Raw genomic sequence first — 13,495 nt, forward strand, 5'->3', positions numbered from 1 at the left:
CGATAATGCCTACACAGTGAGAAGACAAAAAAAACATAACAAAATAGTGAACTCCAAGGAAAATACAAAAACGAGAAGTCCTTTAAAACTAACAAATCATACGTGAGTCTTTATAAACCAATTGAACGAATTGAGTGGCCATTATACTCCAATATCCTTATGCCAAATAGGTGAAATGGCAAACTATTCTTTGAAAAGGTGATCTGGTTTTACACTTTTGGATGATGCACACGTTTCTGAGTTTTACCTCTTATTAAAGGTGTTGTAGGTGTGTACAAGTGTTATTAAAAAAAGAGGTCTTCAGGTACTACTCTAGAGGTAGCACATCTTCCTTTTTTCGGGTGTAACCCAGATTTGTGTAGCTTAATCGACGTAAGACTTTTGAATAGCGATAAACAACTGTTGCCTTCATATTTATATATAAGATGGTTCATATCTTAACATTTAAGAGGTTATTTGACTCAAATGTCCATTGATTAAGGGGTCATTTGTTTTTCTTCTGGTTAGAGGATGATTTAGAAATTAAAGAATCCTTTTGAGAGTTGGAAATGAGAAACTTTGCACAAGATAGAGTAAAAATTAATGTTCTGCAACTTAAAATGTAGGAACCAATAAATACTAAGTTTAAAGTAAATCCCGATAAAAAAAAAGCCATTTTGTTTTAAGATTCATATTAGTTGGTAGTTTTCAAAGGTACCAGGATCATAATTCAAATGTTGAAAAATACTGCTTTTAAATTTTATCTATCTATACCGTTAATTCGCCAAATTAAACTACACTCAATGAAGCTAATTCATTTCTAATTGGTATCATATTTTTTCTTTGACCAACAAAACTAGGTCGAGGCAACATCCTCAAACTTATATAATTACATTATACTATAATGCGTTGTTTGATACGGTTTAACTAGTGTAGTAATAAAAATTATATAAAAGCCATCAGTACAAAAAAAATATTCGGAAGTGTATGATAAATTTTATAGCATCTTAAAGACTTGGCTTCTGATCTTATATTCAATTTTGGCATGTGACCAACTCACCTGTAATTAAAGCAAAGGAAATTGTCATTTTATCTCTGACAAAATATACATCCACGTTTTACCATCTCCATGCTTCGATTGAATTCATTCTCCTATGCATGTTTAGAGGTTTATTTTAAATTATATATCAAAGCATCTCTGATAAACGCCATGATTCTGGATTGTATCCAAACGTAACTAAACGAAAAGTTTAGTTTAGACGGTCAATTTTACTTTTCGGGGCGAATCTCAAAATAGTATACGCAATATGCGTTTACTGATCTATTTGAACTGATTATGTATATAAGATTTGGACAGTCAGGTTCAAATCATGGTTTATCATTTTAAAGCAACGTGCAAGAAGTTAATTTATATTTTTTTTATTAGCTTAAAGGTTGTTTGAGATATTCCCTCAAATTAAGCTAAAACATGTCAATCAAACTTGATAAACTATAACAGCTGTGAATACCCAATTTCCCAAATTAAAACATGAATTTTTCATGTAAAATGAAATATTTGGACAATTATTTTGCACGCATATAAAATGCCAACATCTGATTATACAGGGTACGAGTATGTATTACCTTTCATAATATTCATAGATTAAAAATATATGTCATAAAATTCTAAGAAGGCATATAGCCCTTTATATTTCCGCTAGTGGACAAATGTAAAAGTCCGATTCGGGAACATTATTTTTCCATGCGTTATTTAGTTGCCTTGATACAAAAATGTTTTGATACACATTAATTGATTAGACAAAAATCAATTTGTTTTTGATACCAGTGTAGTATTACAAACTTAAGTTTCCGGTTTATTTAGAGTTATTACTTCAAAGTTCCAGCATTTTGTTATTTTCATGGCTCGTTGCAACTTTATTTTTACATCTCATAACAAAGTTACAATACAACAATGATGATATTTATAGAAAAAAAAATTCTATGTACAATTTTATTTTTTCTAAATTTAATGATCAGCTGTTTTGCATGTTGCAGTCAATCACAAGACTGCAACCGTTTTTAAGGAACCACGATTACTTCCCTTTCCTCACATATAACATAAAGACCTAGAACTTATTTTAGTTGTTTGATATAGTGGAAACTAATGAATCACTGGCTAATAATATTTCTAGAGTGAAATGATATTGCAAATGAAACTGACATTAAAAAAGTGTCAACATTCAACAATAGTCGAACAATAAGTTTAATTATTATATGTTTATGTTTACATGATACAAACAAATGTGCTCTGTAAAAAATACCATAGGAAACTATTAGGCATTTTTGCTAAACAAATGGGTTTTTTTTTAAGTTAACTTTGTGTGCTCTTTTTTATTGTTTAAAAACATTAAAATTTATTTCAGATTTAACATCTATGTTTCCATATTGAAACTATGATTAAAGATGAATTTGAAAAAAAAATCATCGACCAGAACGCGTAAATTGGTTATTCTATATTTATTATGTTTTGTTAATATACTTACAAGCAATTTTTATTTTTAATGTAATTTTACAATAACTACTTCCCTCAATGTTACAAAGTGACGAAGAAAAGTTCCTAACAGACATTCAAACCCATAAATCGACAACAAACTGACAAAAACAAACACCAAACTAAATATATGTGAATAAGAATTGTAACATTATTCATTATTAGTTTGTAGTAAATATTGTAATATGTAAACATCGTTACTGGTAAAATGAATTAATAATGCTAAGTTAAGAAGATTTCTGTGATTATGAAGTTAATCTTTCGACAAATTGATAATCTTGAGGATAATTAAATGGTTAAAAAAGATAACCTACCTCACAATTTGAACTTATTTAAATCCAAAAACTCCATGCTTAGAAAGTAAAAGAATTTCTAAAGAACTAAAATGAATTCCCATATTGCTTTAGCAACTACAAAAGCGTTTTTGAGTAGTAGTTTTATGGTTTTGAAGAAATACTTCAGAAAGAATCGTTTTTTCTTAAGATCTCATTTATTTAGAAGATCAAAGGAAATATACGCAGCGTTTTACTTTGGCAGATGACCGGAGAAAACGTTTTAGAAGTATATACAATTACACTTCAAAGAGCGATTTTATGAGTTTTTCTAAATATAATCAGGGCTGCTGCAATAATTACGATAGCATGCAACATATGCTTGAAATTAACTCTTTCTCAAAGATATATAGAGAAATTCCTGCAGTCGTAATAAAGTAAAAATCAACAAACATAACGTTCTTACTGTGTATCAATATAAGATCACTTATTCACAAAATGCTTTGCCAATTTAAACATGTAAACATTACCTTTGAAGTTTCAGTATGTCAGAGTTTTTTGCTACTGTAATTATATAATTTGGTAGGTGAGAGGAATAGATACCGTAGCAGCGAGGCAGTTAATTATTATATTAACCTGAACACATATCAAACAGTTTTCTGGACAGAGTTTATGTTTTTCAATGTCTGTTATATACAACGTTTTTATTGCTTAGACATAACACGTTTTCTTACCAGTTTTTGTAGATCGAATCTACAGAGAAAAGGGGGTATTATATAAAACTGAATACATATCAAATAGTTTTCTGGACAGAGTTTATGTTTTTCAATTTCTGTTATATATAACGCTTTTTATTGCTTAGACATACCACGTTTTCCTACTAGTCTTAAAAAATTCCTCCTACAGAGAAAAGGGGGGGGGGACACTAAAAGATTTCAAAACTAAAACTGCCGTACGTTTTTGAATGAATTGTTATATAAACATAGATTCATAAATCCCTTCCAGATAAGAAAAGCGGTTAATAGCCTAGTTGGATTAATTTATACAGCAAAGCATTCAATCTCTAAGTAAAGTGCAACTTTAATGTGAAACACATTTTTTAACGAATTAAACCTGGACATTTTGATATGAACATTTGTTTTTTAAAAAGTTTGTTTTACCCAAATGATATCCAAAAATTAACCAATAAAACTAAGATTTTATTATTCATAACTGTGTGATTGTATTTTTAAAAATGTATTAATTATACAATAAAAATGTGGTAATATTTAAGATTTAAATAAATACAATTCAAGATGTCGAAACCTTCTTGCGAATGCGCTGATATATTTGTACCCGTACAACCTTTCAGAATTATTTTTCTATATCTAAACAGACAACATTCTACTTTATTTGCCTCATTCCCAAAATAATAAATTTAACCACAAACTAAAATTATTAATTCACTGTTTATAAAAAGCTCAAGAATTCGAAACACTATGGCTTTTCTAATCCTTGGCATAGATTGACGTTACCATATTTGGCACCACGTTGATGTTGTACAAATTTTAAGTTGTTGTTTTTTTTTGTTTTTAAACTTTGTATTTCATTTTGAGTTTTACTAATTTGTTTCAAGCGAAGTTAAAATGCACGTCGTGCTTCCGCATTTATAAGCCTGGTATCTTTTATGAGTTTTTTTTATTAGAGAAATTCAAGAAACTGACGTCTGGCAGAAAATGATTTATTTCAAAGATGTTATTATATTTGAACTACTTTTTTAGGAACTGCCAGTACTCTTATATAAGTACCCTGTGTTACATGTATTTATTGTTTGTTTGCCTTATCTGATGGTAAAACCGTTTCACCCTCATCTTTAACAAAGTTTGATTTCATGTTTCTTTCACGCGACTGTCCCATGTTAAAAGATGACTATAATTCCATAGACATGTTTAACTCTATCACATGCTGTTGAGGCTGTCCCAAGTCAGAAGCCTGTTATTTTGTAGTCGTTGTTTGTTGCTGAACTCCATAACTGTTATTCTTTTACTGCTTTGTCATAAATCAGGTCGTTGTTTGTTCTTGCCCTTCTTGTATGTCTTGATTCACATTCTGTTCATGTATATACGGTATACTTTCTGCTATTTTTTTAGATCTTATGTAGATCGATAGTTGCTTACGTCCACATCTCCTTATTTCATATTAAGGAGCAACAAGTTAAGAGTAATATTATTATGATGTCACATACCTGCGTGATGATATATGCTTTTTATTGTACATTGTAAATGTAGCTCATTATGGTAAGGCTATAGGTTTGAATTATCAATACGTTATCCACTGATCTGTTGAGGTCAACTTTAGCCTTGTATCCCAAATTTCAAAAGCAGCTATGAGCCTCTTTTCGATATGTGAGGTAGATATTATTATCCGATTTTCAGTGTTTTTCTCCGACGTATTACACATATACTTCTAATTCGTTTCATCTTTATTTCAATATTTTATTTTTAGATACAAGAGAATCGGCATTTGTTTACGGCATTACAGCAGCTGGAGTGGTATATTCAGTAACAGAGGCTTGTAATATGGGACATCTCTTACAATGCACGTGTGATAATCACGTGCAAGATATAACAACAGATGGCGAATGGGAATGGGGAGGGTGTGGGGATAATGTAGAGTATGGATATAAGAAAAGTAAAGAATTTATGGATGCTCGTAAGAAAAAGCGCCGTGGTGATCTAACTACAAGAATTCAACTCCACAATAATGACGCTGGAAGATTGGTAAGTTTGTTTTAACAAGATTTCAGTTACATTACAGCAGCAGACATTTCGATGTCGAAGATCATTGATACTGATAGAAAGTATGAATAAAAAGAGAAGAAGGGGATACATCATTGACTTAGCAACACAACGATAATAGTAACAAAAACAACACCTCCTGAGCAAAAATCAAAATGAGTCTTAAATAATAGATGCGCGTCTGGCGTACTAAATTATAATCCTGGTACCTTTGATAACTATTAACACAACTGGGTCGATGCCACTGCTGGTGGACGTTTCGTCCCCGAGGGTATCACTAGCCCAGTAGTCGGCACTTCGGTGTTGACATGAATATCAATTATGTGGTCATTTTTATAAATTTCCTGTTTACAAAACTTTGAATTTATCAAAAACTAAGGATTTTTTTATCCCAGGAATAGATAACCATAGCCGTATTTGGCACAACTTTATGAAATTTTGGATCCTCAATGCTTTTCAACTTCGTACTTGTTTGGTTTGATTAATATTTTGATATTAGCGTGATTGATATAGTTTAGTTTAGTTTAGTTTAAACATATTTATTTATAGTGGATTGGGAAACAAGTTTTGCAACTTATATTAATCCCTTTCCACTTTGCGGGTGCGAGTGCTGCCTTGTAGTGGCATTAGCCTACTATTTTTCGAAATCTACAAGGGTGTCTTTTACGTGCAAGAGATATGGCTCTCTCTTAACACGGGTCAGCCATTTATCATCCCCTTCCGACGGACTATCATCGTTTCCTCAAGACCATACTCGCAAATGGTGTCAAGGGAGAGCCGAAAATTCAGTTCCTGAAATTTTCATCCCGGAACGGGAATCAAACCAGTAACCTTTGTGTTAGTTGTCCGATGCACTAACTACTACACCACGGCTCTCTCGTCACTGATGAGTTTTATGTAGACGATACGCGCTTCTTGCGTACTAAATTATAGTCCTGGTACCTTTGATAACTACTATCCACTCAATATGTCCAGCTCTCAATTATATTTTTAAATGCAAATCAATTTTGAAACTACTAGGTTCTTCACAAAAATCGATCAAAGGTGCAGAATTAAATAGATTGTCACAATAATACCACAAAACTTGTACATCAACAAATAATTTCCTTTTTGTGAGTTTCTATCCTTTATCTACTAAAATATACTACATTTGAATATTACGACATTTTTTTTTAATCTACACCATCTAATAAGCTTAGGTTTACTTAATCGCTAAATTATTAATCTTTAACTAAGAAAGTAAAGGCAACATTACTATACCGCTGTTGAAAAGTTATAAATTTACTTAGAAAAAATATCATCCAGGTCACAAACTAAAACCGAGTGAAACACATCATCTATGACAGAAAAAACAAAGGAACATCAGAAACACTGAAGTGCAACAAAAACCAACGCCAATGCAACATACAAAGAATCATACAACTAGATAGCACATGCCATATCCCTGACTTGGTACATGATATTTTAAGAAAAATGGTTGGTTGAATCTGGTTGTATTGCTAGCCAAACCTCCCGCTTTTCTTTTTTTTTTTTGGCAATTTTGGAAAGACAGAAATACAGCACAAATAAATTTTGAAATGGTGTTATTTAATATATTTTCTAACAATTACGAGAATATTGTAATATACAAACTATGTTTTTGCTTTCATTGTATATTTTTTTATATTACAGACTGTTAAAAACCATATGCGAACGGAATGCAAGTGTCATGGACTCTCCGGATCGTGTACGTTAAAGACTTGCTGGCGAAAAATGCCAATTTTCCGTCACGTGGGTATCATATTGAAGCAAAAATTCGACGGAGCTATACAAGTTCAAAGTTCAAATGACGGAAAACGTTTAGAGACCGTATTAGATACATTAAAACCGCCGGCCAAATCAGATATTGTTTATTCAGAAAAATCACCTTTATTTTGTAAAAGGAATAGAAAAATTGGCTCCTTAGGGACTAAAGGTCGGGAGTGTATTCCGGACTCAATGGGAGTAGGTGGTTGTGATTTATTATGCTGTCAAAGAGGTTACTCTACGCATAAAATGACAATACGGGATAACTGTAAATGTCGATTTATTTGGTGTTGTGATGTGCGTTGTGAGACTTGTATGCGAGAGAAAACAATATACCGTTGTTTATAGTAAATTATTTCAAAAGACGATAGGCTATAGCTTAAGGTGGTACCTAACATGTTGATGTTATTGTTTGTAGACTGCTGATTGGATTTTCATCAAATAGGGATGCATTTAATGTATTCCATTATCTTGAAACACTTTTAATCTCTTAAGGTGGTACCCAACACTTTCACTAAAATTAATTTGGCTCGTTTAATTTTCTTAAAATTTTAACAAAGTATTTACTTTGATCCTTTAACAAAAATGTAAAAATTTCAAAAATTTTGAACCAACGGTTTTGTCAGAAAAATTACACTGGTTATATAGCAGTTTGACAAACACTTATTTTGATCATTGAGAAGCTTAATATTCCCTTAACAACACAACGTAATCAAAACGTCTAGCTGATTTCACAGAGTTATCTCCCTGTAGTGTTAGATACCACCTTAAAGCATCTTATAGAAACTTTATATGACTATAAGTGTACCATTTTAACAAGTAGCAGTTGTTTATTTAGCCACAGTTGAAATCATGTAAGAAAACAATACCACTGTGATATATGTTAAAGAAGTACTAGACCAATCACGTAAAACCGTCCGTGATGTAAAAGTTAAGTTTCAACCAATCGTAGAAAGGATAAAATGGTAACACAAAGTTTAAAGCATGAATAGCCAATCAATTGTGAGAAAACATTGTTGTCAAGCACGACAACACTGACAATTTATACAAATTGCTGTAATTATTGTTATGTGTATATTTATATTAACAAAATGCATTTTCTTTGAAGATTTTTCCTTGTAACATATCTAGGTATTGAAAAATTGCATATAACAAAGATTTCAAAAAACTAAAAACTGATGTCTTGCTTTTCTCAATAATCGAACAGTAAACTATTTTGCTTGATTATATTGTAATCATTTAACAGGGTGCAATTTCAGTTCACCCTTTGTATCTGCAAATGGGCGAAGAGATCTTTTATATAATGTTAATGAAAAATTACAGAGGGAAAAAAATTTACTAATAAAAAAAAATACATATCAGAATACATCACTAAAATGCATAACCTTTAAAACACCATAAGAAGAACTATCCAACCAAACCCCATTTTTCTTTATCAGACATGAGCTTAAAAGGTTGCATGTCTTTTCAATGAATAAAATGTTATATGCAATCGAAAACAGAATGATCTTGTTGTTTAAATTTAAATAAAATAATTGGCAATTGCGTTATTTTTTAAAGTTATGTTGACAAAAATAATCCAAAATACAACAAAAATTTCCAAAAACTGAATGATGAAAATATTAAACAATAAAAACTGGCAGACACAATGAATGGCCAGTGTATTTGTCTTCAAAACATGAAAACGTGCAGATCAGTCGAGGCCAAAGTGTAGACTTGTGTTATAGGCGTTTTCCCTATTCAATGGTTGTACCATTGACCAGTTCTGTTAGCTATAGATTTTTGTAAGCAGTTCGGAACACTTATTTTGTAGTAAATATAATACGTGTTCTTCGAAACATGCCTATATTAAACATGTAGTCGTGTTTAAAATATCTAAAATGTTTAACATCCATTTCTTTAGTTGTAATTGTCTTAACTACAGGTCAATGCAGATGCAACTTTCCATAAACTGACCGTCTTTTTTTATGAATTTTTATTTAAATGCATACTTTATACAGGTTTAAATGTGTCAGCTAATATCTTCCCAGCTAATCTCCATTTCATTATAATTATTATATTGTAAAACTATCGCGCGAATGTGCTTTTATTTTTAACATATCAACTGACGATACGAGATCTGGATTGCTGTAATGCTTGTATTTGTATTCTTAAAATATTTCCCATTTGTCGCTCAAACATTGAAGGCAGGAATAATTTTTATGATTCTAATCGTATTGATCTTATTTTAGCTCAAAAGCAGTGATTGCTTAACAAAGCTTTGAATTTTTGAAAAACTAAATCTTTTCTACCTCAGGAATAGATTACCTTAGCTGTATTAGACAAAAAGTTTAGGAATTTTTGGTCCTCAATGCTCTTCAACTTCGTACATTATTTGGCCTTTGTAACATTTTTTTTATTCGAGCGTCACTGATGAGTCTTTTGTAGACGAAACGAGCGTCTAACATAAATATAAAACTTCAATCCTGGTATCTATGATGAGTTTATTTATTGACCATAACAAGTATGTGAATAACTATTACTGATATAAATACATGGAGATGAGGGGTTGTTTGTCAATGTGACGACATAAACAACAACAACAAAGATTCTAGAGTGTAACATAATGTTTAATAGTATATGCAATACACAATATGTAATCTCTAAATTGGCAAGACTGTAAACAATTGTGATTAAATGTAACAACAATTTTTATTAATGGTTTCCTATAGAAAAAAATCATTGTTTCACATAATGTCGTGCATGGGCCTTTTATAGTTTACTTTGTTATATGGGTTTGGTCCATTGTTAAAAAGCGTAAGATGACTTATAGGGATTCAATCTACGCTCTATAGTGTGTGCTGAATAAACGTATCACTGCTTCGAATTACATTTCCTTATTTCTAATATTAATGTGAATACTTCTTCAAATTTAGTGACAATGTTATTTTCAAATTATTGCATGAGACAAAAAAATATCATTAAGGAATTAACATTTGGTGTCTAACAATAACGTCGTTTGTTAAAAATTTGTAATTGCCTTTAGATGAATGATCTATAAACGCTCGTCGATTGATTCGTCTAAACTTTAAAAAAATTGTGGAATGTTTCGTCTGCATTTTTCTGTAGATGTTTTATGACATTGTGATGATGTGATGATAAGTCTTCCAGATTATGTATATGTATTTTAATTATTAGGTCAGTTTTATATGTTTGATTTGTACAGTATTATTGTAAAAAAAAATGGATATTTCTAAAAGCTGCAAAACTGTATATTTTCATATTTGCATTGTTTAGGTCCATTAAAATCTTCTTTTTTTTTAAATCTTATAATAAGTTTTCAGTTGTTTGCAGTTTCGTGCTTCATAATTCTATTTATTATGCTGAATGGATCAAAGCTATTCGACCATGCATTCAAAAATGCATTCAGAAACTACAATGTAATATGATCACACGGGTTTCTAACCCATTCAAGAATTTTGTGGTTCTAGATGCTTTGTCCTCTTTGCATGACAAATATATCGTTGTTTCAGCAAATAAAGCATCCAATAATATTGTCATCATTTGTAAAACAAACATTAACTGGGATGTCACAGCAAACGTGCTTGAAATAAACTCCTACATATTTTTTAACATCATTTACAAAAGATGAAATATTACAAAATCACAAATTTGTCTTTCTTTCTTTTGGTATTAACATCAAGGAAAACGAAGAAAATCTGTCATCATTATGGATATCAAAACTTTACGTAACTTCTTGTACACAATATTGTAAAGAACGATACATATCTGGATCATACCGATGTTAACATTTCTAATGTGCCGACTACTATTCTATCTACAGAAAAGGATGATTTTCAAATATATTGAGGTAAACTATATGCAACCAGTGGTGTCATTTCACACATTTGTTTTGTTCACACATCGTTGTAAATATAATAAAATTTGATGTGAATGTCATACAAGTAAGAGGTTTAGCGCTATAAAACCAGGTTCAATCCACTACTTGATACATGTGGGAAAGCTTGTGCCAAGCCAGGAATGAGACAGTTGTTGTCCATTCGTTTGATGTGTTTTGTCGTTTGATTTTGCCATTTGATTGGGGTCTTTTCCGTTTTTAATTTTCCTCGGAGTTCAGTATTGTTGTGATTTTATTTTTTCAATCAGATGTGAATTCTCAAATATCTACTGCAGAGTCTTAGATCATAATCTCTGCAATTATGCAGCAACAGAAAGGCGTTTGATTTTTCTACGCTTTATATGACTACTCTTTATGCTCAATTGAAAGATCGACTTGACAATCTCATTAAACATAGTTTGTTTTATACAACTGGGAATCGTGGATATACATTTCTTGTTTTGGGGTTATAACAATATTTATTTTATGAACAACACTGATTCTATCAGGAAAACACTGCAGATGATTTTTATAAAAATGCTATACTTTTTGATCGACTATATTTGTTGATTTTGGTGGAATAATATTTCAATAAATAGTCGGTTTTCCAATGGGTATTAATTGTGCATTGCTACTGGGCAATTTGTGTTTGTACTCGTATGACGCAAAGTTCATTCAGAACCTTCTAAAAGACAAAATGAAAAAACAGAATTGCGGAATTCTTTACTTTTAGGTGTCATACCACCAATTAAAAGTCCCTATCTGTTCAACCAAATTTTGCAATTTTCACAGCTTTCTAAATATTTTACCTTAAGTTTAACTTCATAGAAACTAGGTATATCCTGAATTGTACAGGTGTCACCTTTCTGTATGCCAATTTTCAACATACATTCAAAATCATATAAGAAAGCCGAGAGCTTCTGAAAGGAGGTACCACTAAAATAACCCCTGGTTTTCTGGAAATCTTAAATTAGTATACTATGGAGCGCATTAATACTCAATTTTTAATGCAAACTCATAGACAGGTAAATTTTGGCTCAAAATGGTCTTAATATATTTCTCTTTCAACAAAACTTTCATTTCTGCAAATTTGTTGGTTAGTTTAGATGAACAATGACATCAAATGCACTTTTTTTTGTCCGAGTAGGCCTACTTTCACATACGTTCTAAATTTGAGGGAGTAATTGGTGGTATGACACCTAAAGAGACAAAAAAGTTGATTAGAAATCTTTTATTTTGCTTTATTCTTAATCCTTAGTCAATTTGTAGTTAAAAACAGCCTATCTGAGCATAATGCGACTTATAATAAAAATTTCACAGCTCAATTTAAACTGACTGTAATGTATGACTTTGATAGAAAATACATGAAAATTTTATTTTGGGCTACAGGAACATAAACTTTCAATATCAAGATCATTGTTTGCTGATTTTTTCTTGTTTGTTCTATTTCTTTTAAGACTTCCAACAATTTTTTACAATGCATTTAGTAAAAAATCCAAGGTATTGAAGTGTCAAGGAATATTGACCCCCCCCCCTTTTTTTTCATCTGGTGTCAGTAAAGTACTACAAATTGATCAAAAGTGCAGTCATGGTCATTTAACTGTGTTTATTTACATCAGTTAATAAAATTTCAGATATAAACATTTCATTTGGAATAATAAATGGTGCTTTTGTGAGTTTCTGCAGTGCTTACATTAGGCTATGCTATCTGCCAAGTACATAGTATGACCCAATGCTATAAGGGGTAAAAACAAATAATTTTATTAAATCTGCATGACAAAATTTTTTTGGGGGTAGTAAACAACTTATGTTTCAATGTTTAACACCACAGAATAACTTTCTGTGCATTTATAACATTATTTAGGACATTTTTTATATAAAAGCATATTGTCAGGATGGGAAAAGCTAAAAATAGGACAAACTCAAGTTTTAGGCTCTAAATTTGCAATATGTGACATTTTGCCCCCAAAAAGATTGAAATGTGGCTACTATTATCTCAAATGATCAGTTAAGACAAAAAAAAAACAATTGTTTTCTGATTTTGATGTTTCACCGCATTTTGCTTAAAGAGACAAAAAAGTTGATTAGAAATCTTTTATTTTGCTTAATTCTTAATCCTTAGTCAATTTGTAGTTAAAAACAGCCTATCTGAGCATTATGCCACTTATAATAAAAATTTCACAGCTCAATTTAAACTGACTGTAATGTATGACTTTGATAGAAAATACTTGAAAATTTCATTTTGGGCTACAGGAACATAAACTTTCAATATCAA

At 30.9% G+C, this 13,495-nt stretch overlaps 1 protein-coding gene and 1 long non-coding RNA gene across 8 annotated transcripts in view; one reads left to right on the plus strand and one right to left on the minus strand.

The window, feature by feature from the left end:
* The window catches only part of LOC139502601 (uncharacterized), a 47,126-nt gene extending 44,145 nt beyond the window's left edge, over positions 1-2,981 (minus strand). Inside the window, exon 1 of the long non-coding RNA XR_011658889.1 lies at positions 2,824-2,981. This is a non-coding gene — a long non-coding RNA (uncharacterized lncRNA). The remainder of the gene's footprint in view (positions 1-2,823) is intronic.
* The window catches only part of LOC139502590 (protein Wnt-6-like), a 466,832-nt gene that overhangs the window by 71,087 nt on the left and 382,250 nt on the right, over positions 1-13,495 (plus strand). For 4 of the 7 annotated variants that reach the window (XM_071292118.1, XM_071292121.1, XM_071292119.1 and 1 more), the window contains exons 4-5: positions 5,266-5,540; positions 7,230-10,955. In XM_071292118.1, the coding sequence (XP_071148219.1) occupies positions 5,266-5,540; positions 7,230-7,691 (737 nt within the window). In that variant the 3' untranslated portion in view covers positions 7,692-10,955. Of the gene's footprint in view, positions 1-5,265; positions 5,541-7,229; positions 10,956-13,495 lie in introns of those variants that run through there. The other 3 variants (XM_071292122.1, XM_071292124.1, XM_071292123.1) reach the window with 2 other exon arrangements.

Source organism: Mytilus edulis, chromosome 14 (genome assembly GCF_963676685.1).
Source record: "Mytilus edulis chromosome 14, xbMytEdul2.2, whole genome shotgun sequence".
Taxonomy (NCBI): Eukaryota; Metazoa; Mollusca; class Bivalvia; order Mytilida; family Mytilidae; genus Mytilus; species Mytilus edulis.